Source organism: Penaeus japonicus, unplaced genomic scaffold, assembly GCF_977035675.1.
Source record: "Penaeus japonicus unplaced genomic scaffold, GWHDUDI00000001_assembly GWHDUDI00000007, whole genome shotgun sequence".
Lineage (NCBI taxonomy): Eukaryota > Metazoa > Arthropoda > Malacostraca > Decapoda > Penaeidae > Penaeus > Penaeus japonicus.
This window is the reverse complement of record NW_028234409.1, coordinates 42,654,397-42,662,290: the sequence shown is the minus strand read 5'-3', so window position 1 is coordinate 42,662,290 and position 7,894 is coordinate 42,654,397. Positions and strand designations below refer to the sequence as shown.

Genomic DNA, 7,894 nt, shown 5'->3' with positions numbered 1-7,894 from the left:
ATAACTAGATTAATAAATGATGTGGTTCTGCGACAACTGTGTTAAAGTAATGCAGTCTTGGCTCACATAGTTCAACATGATCTTCAAAATAATTGTGAGATAATAATTCATCTTTTGTAACCTATTTTTTGTGTTATTTAATGACAAGTGGGACTTATTGGTAGTCTGCAAAAGAGTCCACAATGGCTGATGCAAACAGCAGAAATATCTGAGGTAGCAAATGATAAAGAAAGAAAAAGAAAAAACATTATATTAATAATAATAATAATAATAATAATAACAATGATATTAATAGCAATAATAATGACAATGATGATAATAAATACAAATACTGATTTCCTAAAAATCATGCAGCTTGGGACAGAAACTTAATAAGCAAGTAATAATTTATCCTTTGCATAATCTTTGCTTGCTTATTTCTTTTATTCTATTTGCTGAAAATTGTTACTGCATTTCTTTTCATAGTACTTATCAACCACCTTCTATAATCTTGAATCAAGCATCAGAGTAATTTCTCTCTATAAAAAAAAAGTATACATATTTTTATCTTCTTTTTTGCTCATGACAGGCAAATTAAGTCAAAATGTAATGCCTTGATATTAATATGAACATATCATCAGCTACTGCATGGGAGTTCTATATCAAAAAGTGTATTGTATTCATTACTCAGCAATCCTAGCAGAGACACTGTCATCAACACTTATCATTTTCTAACCAAAAAACTTTGAATAGTATTTCGCTGGATCTTACCTTGTAAAAAAAAAATTTCAGATCTTTTTAAAACCAAAAAGATAAATAAGAATAAAAAAATCAGCAAAGACTTTAAAGTTTTTTGGGCTAAATATGACTTGAGGCTACAACTGAAAAGAGCACAATGTTTGCATTTGGACCCCAAGGGTTCATTACACACTTTGAATCTTTAACAATCAGAAGAGGAATTGCTCTTACTCCTCAAGGCAGACATAAAGCCACAAAAACACAACCATTCCCAGTGGTAGTGATATCAGGTTACTTCCTATACATTGTATGCAACTTCTTAGTATCACTTTTTATTGTATGTACAAATCACGAAATGCATTCAGTAATAATACGACATTTAAATGATGATGTGAACTTTTTTAGTCTTTAGAAAAGATGAGAACAATTTTGGAGAAACACAAGTGTTCTAATATCTATGAGAGAGAGACTGATAGGATCTATAGCACAGCAAAGATGCTGCAAAACTATCCATGAGCATGTAAAACACTGCCCTATTACAGGCTATGAGAACGATGCTTTAATCTATTTTGACAGCACCGTATATCTTCCTAATAAACAGGTAAGCTGCATAAAAGCCAATAGTACCAGTTAACAGCCAGAAAGTCACCACCATGATGGCTGTGTAACCAAAATATAATAGAAGTGGAACAAACTCTGTTATCTCGAGCTTTGTGCTCAAGTAGAAGATGGAGTATGCTGCTACATAAACTGCAGAGCCTCCAGAGGTGATCAGGCTGCGCCACCACCAGTGGTAATCTTCACCACATAACTGAAAGTACACCATTACTACACTAATCTGACCACAGGAGATGACCAAGATGACAAATACAAGGAACAGGAATCCAAAGAGATAATAAAACTGGTTCTCCCAGATGGCAGACAAGATGAAGAATAGCTCTATAAACATAGCCCCAAAAGGCAAGACTCCTGCCATGAGGAGACACAGAACAGGGTGCATGTACCAGACTTGCTCTGGTACCTGACGCGGGATCTGGTTAGTGCGTACAGGGTGTTCGTACGGCTGCTTGCGGAATCCAAAGTAGTAGCCAATGAAGGTCAGAGGCACCGACACACAGATCCACAGGGAGAAGAGGGCCATCATGGTTGTGAATGGGACAGCCCCACTTGAGTGCTTTCCCCAGATGAAGAAGTTCAGGAAGAAGCAAGTTGAGAAGACAAAAGCCGGGAAGAGTGTAGCTGTCCAGAACGCAGCAGACTTCCACTGCTGGCCCCGCAACGTCCTGTACAGGCGACCAGCCATGTACCCAGCAATGAGACCCATGAAAACATAGAGCAAAATGCCTGCAGTCATGAGAGCACCACGGGAGGCTGGTGAGAGCATACCCAACATGGCCAATACAATTGTGATGAGGGCCATGCAGAAGATCTGAACGCCTGATCCCACCAGTGCTGTGAAGAACTTGGGATAGCGTGGTGGACGGAACACGTCTCCGTGAACAAGCTTCCAGCCAGACTCTTCTAAGGTCTCTTCTAAACTTTCATCAGCATTGTATCTGGAAGACAGACGGACATTTTAAGTATAATGAAATTTATATCTGTACTTTCATCAGCGCTGTATCTGGAAGACAGACGGAAATTAAGTATAATGAAATTTATATCTGTAAGACATAATCTCTTATATGAAATACAAAGTATTCCATAAAATGATGGAACATAAAACATAAATAAATGAAATAAGAAAAGAAGAAAAAGCATAAAAGTACCATTTGCTTACATTACAGTTAACCTATTGCAGATGGGTGTCGTGATATACATAACGCAAAAGTTTTTGGCCTGACAGCGGGCATCGTGATATACATGACAATAATCATCATGCCATATTTGACAAGGGGAGAGAATGGATCATTGTGCTTTTTTACCGTACTATGAGTAGTAACTATTTAGTGAGTGATAATGACAATTGCAATCATAATTTTTATAATTACTAATATTAAGCAAAATGGGTTTATTCTAAAATGTAAAACCTAGATAGCACTGCTTTATCCTAGCAAATGCAGGAGAGAGAGCCTTAACCCATTCACGCTGGGGCGATTCCTGCTTTGAATGGTTACAATGCCAGGGTTTTTGAACGCATAGCCCTAACACCTCGGGATTCTCAGGCGCACTAGCCGCAAGCCTGGGCTGTCCGGTCGCTCTCCCCGAGCGCTTAATTTGACCAAATATCTCATCACCGGCATCTGACGCAAAAATCACAAAACGTGTCAGCACATCATCCAGCGCAAATGGGTTAAATAGCACCCATCCATGTCTCTAGTAAGCACTATCCTTAGAGAAGAATGGCACACAGCAAGATCCTGACCTCTTGCTTTAACCCATTCGCGCCGGTTGACGTGCTGACACGTGGTCGAAAAAAGCCCCGGACCCGGGTGACGGTTGGCACGGGCTACATTTTCGGCCGGCGACGGCTAGAGGCCAGTAGCGACGTGCTGAATCGTCGCATTAGAATGATGATTATTCTTAGTACAATTCGATTTCATACTTGATTTGTCTTAGCTACTTTAGTTTTTCCTTCTAAATAGTAGCAAATGGGATATAAGTAATTGAATGACGTCTCAGGTACATACGTAATCTTGATTACGGCATGGTGATTTTGGTTTTGATTTGTTGAATATGTGATCTGAGTCGAGTGAAAGACTTTGTAAAATCAATTGTAATTGGCGAGGAATAAAAAAAAAAAAATAAAATACAAATATATTATACATCTTTTTGTTGCCACACTTAAAGAAAATGACAATTGAAAAAATTGCTGTTATTGCATTCACTTGTATGCATGTATGTTGTTCATATTCTATTTCTTTTCTTTTTAGGAAGGAAAAACAAAATTGAAAAACAAAACTATTTTGTTACCTCATAGAAGAATGCTTCCACTTCCATTGGTATTACAAATAGGATTTAAAAGAATATGGAAAAAAGTTCAATAGAATAAAACTAAAAAAACAGTCGCTTCCCCGGAGCGCTTGATTGACCAAATATTCATCACCGGCATCTGACGCAAAAATCACAAAACGTGTCAGCACATCATCCAGCGCAAATGGGTTAAATAGCACCCATCCATGTCTCTAGTAAGCACTATCCTTAGAGAAGAATGGCACACAGCAAGATCCTGACCTCTTGCTTTAACCCATTCGCGCCGGTTGACGTGCTGACACGTGGTCGAAAAAAGCCCCGGACCCGGGTGACGTCCTGGCACGTGCTACATTTTCGGCCCGCGCGCCGGATGGCACTGTAGTTTGTAGCGAGTGCTGAAACGTCACGCATTAGAATGATAGTGATTATTCTTAGTACAATTCGATTTTCTTACTTGATTTGTCTTAGCTACTTTAGGTTATCTTCTAAATAGTAGGAAAAGGGATTATAACGTTAATATGATGACGTCTCTGGTACTACGTATTTGAGTACGGATGGTGATTTCTGTTGATTTGTTTGAAATTTGATGATCCTGAGTCGAAAGACGTTCGTATAATCATTGTTTTTGGCCGAGCGAGGAATAAAAAAAAAAAAATAAAATAAAAAATATATATAACATCTTTTTTGTTGCCCCACTAAAGAAAATGACAAATTGAAAAACATTGAGTTACTTGCATTCACTTTGTATGCACATGTATGGTTGTTCATATTCTCTTTCTTTTCTTTTAGGAAGAATAACAAAATTGGAAAAAAAAAAACTATGTTTTGTTACCTCACTAGAGAATGCTTCCACTTACATGGTATTACAACATAGGAGGTAAAAAGAATATGGAAAAGGTCAATAGATTTTCACTAAAATACTGTGCTATAACATCTTTTTCGACTGCTATACATCCTCTGAACATAGCACTACTTCATACACCAGCACTCTAGACGGATCACGCAAACATAAGGATGTGGTTTGACAAAAAACGCTCTGCGAGCGTCAGAGCGACCGCGCGCAGCGGGAAAACACCCCGGCACGAACGGTTGCGCGCTTGAAATCTTCCCGGCGTTATCGGGAGTAGGCGAAATTCCGCCCCGGCGTGAATGGGTTAAAGTACCAGTGATGAAGGATGTGCAAGCAGAACGAGAAGAGGAAGGCGATCCAAACCATGTCCAGTGTCTATAATGTGCCCCTGTGCCATTAAGGCTGCCTTGTACTGTGGCACTCACAGTCATAAGCACAGGTTTCCTTCCTCTCCCCTATATCTTCATGTTATCTTCATTGTGGATGGTCATAAACAAATACAAATAATTGAAGTTGCTTTTTGTCCTCCCAGAAGACTTCTATCAAAATGAGTACAAAGAAAATAAGCTGATTTGTACCCTATAATACAATTTTAGTCAACTGCAACATTGATAGAGCCTGTCATATGACACATATGTCTATCAATACAATAGAACACAAAAAAAATTACAACACAAAAATGGCTTTAGTTTTACAATGAGTGACAGAGAAAGGAGCAAATTTTGCAGTAAATTGCATGAAACTGCCTCATTCTGAAATATAACCCATCTGGAGTGCTGCATAGGCAGCACTAGTGCCCATTCTGGGGACTGGGCAAGCAAATCTATCCCTGTCGGAAATGGGTTAATCTTAACCCATTGCCGATGGGGGATAGAATTGCTTATTCAGGCTCCAGGATGGGTTTTATTTCAGAGTGAGGCAGCTTCAGCAACATACCTTCACTATTCCCCTCCCTTTTAGACACTCAGGGTAGAGCTAGAGCTATTTTTGTGTTTTGTTTTTGTGTGTGTTTTACTGTATTCAGAGACTTATATCTGTCATATCACAGGCTCTATCAATTCTGCAGTTGACTAAAATTGTAGTTCAGGGTCCATATCAGCTCACTATTTTCTTTATACTCAGTGTGATAGAAGTATTGCTATTTTATGAGAGAACCATCCACAATGAAGATAACATGAAGAGGTAAGAGTAAGGAAGTTTGTGCTTATGACTGTGAGTGCCATAGTAAAAGGCATTCTCTTTCTGGCACAGGGGCACATTGTAGATATTGGGTATGGCTTGAGTCAACTTCCTTGTCTCGTTCTGTCTGCATATCCTTCATCTGCGGTACTTTAGAGCAAGAGGTCAGCAACTTTGTATGTGCCATCACTCTATAAAAATAGTGCTTGCTAGAGACCGTAGATGGGTGCCATTCAAGGCTCTCTCTTCTGCTGGTGCTAGAAAAAAGTGGTGCCATCTAGGTTTTGGATGTTAGGTGAAATCCATTTTGCTTAATATTACAACAGTTATAATAATTATGACTGCAATTGTCATCATCACTCACTCATTACTCATAACACATTAAAATAACATTGTGATCCAAAATCCCCAAACCTCATGACGCCTGTCGTCAAGCCAGAGCTCCTGCATCATTCATGACGAAAAAACTTGTAACCAGTCATTAACGGGTTAATAAATATAAAAAAATATATTTAACATACATATCATATTATAAAATACATACATATAAATGATACTAAGTAATATATACAAACATATCTTATACATATATTTATAAAGAGAGCTTGAGGATTTGAGACAGAGATGAGATGAGATGAGATGAGATGAGATGAGATGAGATGAGATGAGATGAGATGAGATGAGATGAGATGAGATGAGATGAGATGAGATGAGATGAGATGAGATGAGATGAGATGAGATGAGATGAGATGAGATGAGATGGAGATGGAGATGGAGATGGAGATGGAGATGGAGATGGAGATGGAGATGGAGATGGAGATTGAGCATGTGAGCATGAGAGAGTGTGTGTGAGTATGAGAGAGTGTGAGAGAGTGTGTGTGAGCATGAGTGTGAGCATGAGAGAGAGCATAAGTGTGAGTCAGTGTATGGGTGAATGCATGTGTGCATGTAAGCATCAAGAATCTATGCAATGTTACTTTTTAACCATTCAAATGTAATGAAAACATTCAGCTAAACTATCCCACCTCACAAGGGTAAATAAGCACACATCTAAATATCTGACCTGATAGCTTACAATCTGCACAGGTGTAGAGTCAGTTGCTTAAAATATTAATGAACTACTAAATGGTAATCAAGGTATTATCACACAGCCAAAATCTTCTAACATTCTCAATGAAATGATTCATGCAGTGATGAAATAAATTGAAGTATAGTGATATAGCACAACACGTAGAACTTATGCTGACAATGCATACAAGAATGAGTTACCCTATACAATTTTTCTTCTCCCAGAATATAATAAAAGTTCTTCCTTAACCCAATGACGACGGTGCATCACACTCGTGTGACAGATAAATTCCCGATGCCGGGGCGTCATGCCAGTGTGACGATTACAATGCAATATTGCAATCACCCGGCATACGGGTTTTTGCATAACGCGTGCCCCGTCGGGAAGGGGTTAATGGAACCTCACATTATAGTGGCAATACAATGTCTATATAATCAAAGTTCCACTCAATACAGCAAAAGTACTATGTGATAGTATCACTTTAATGGACTGTTCTTTAAGCCTTAACAGTTAACCCATCAATTATTTGTGCAGTAGGATGGCTGGTTTACATTGTCTGGCACGGTGCCATCCACGTCTATGACCGACTCTGTCTTTGTAGTAAATCATAGCATCCACTGCTAATGGGTTAATATATTTGCACTAATTCTTAAAGATATAAAAAATATAGCCAAAATACCAACCAGTCATATCTTTTTTTCAGAAAATCACTGGCTGATATTTTTCACTATCATAATTCCAATACCAACACATAATTTTCATATGTATTCACCAAACCTCTTATAATTATTGAAATTTATGCTGAAAGACAGATAAACATTTCATCTTTCTAGATGGCAACATCATTAAAAAAAAAAATCCTTCTAATTGATAACCCAATAGCAGTGGTAAAAATAAGTTTTTTTACATGCAAAAGAATATGAAAGCAAAAGGCCAAAGTTTAGCTAAATATAAAGCAATAGAGATACCAGATCTCTAAAATGGCAAGACATTTACACTTTACACATTCCCTCCAATTATAACTTTCCTAATATATACACCACAACTGCAAACTGAGGAATGTGTGTACTTTTTAATTGGGATGTAATTCTTTCTCTTTCTTTCTTTCTTTCTTTCTTTCTTTCTTTCTTTCTTTCTTTCTTTCTTTCTTTCTTTCTTTCTTTCTTTCT

The 7,894-nt window shown here is 38.0% G+C and overlaps 1 protein-coding gene across 1 annotated transcript in view; it reads right to left on the bottom strand.

Annotated features, from left to right (window-relative positions):
• Positions 1 to 1,036: 1,036 nt before the first annotated feature.
• The window catches only part of TM9SF4 (transmembrane 9 superfamily protein member 4), a 26,448-nt gene continuing 19,590 nt past the window's right edge, over positions 1,037 to 7,894 (bottom strand). The window contains exon 3 of the mRNA XM_086538755.1: positions 1,037 to 2,273. Coding sequence (XP_086394881.1) covers positions 1,277 to 2,273 — 997 coding nt within the window. The 3' untranslated portion in view covers positions 1,037 to 1,276. The remainder of the gene's footprint in view (positions 2,274 to 7,894) is intronic.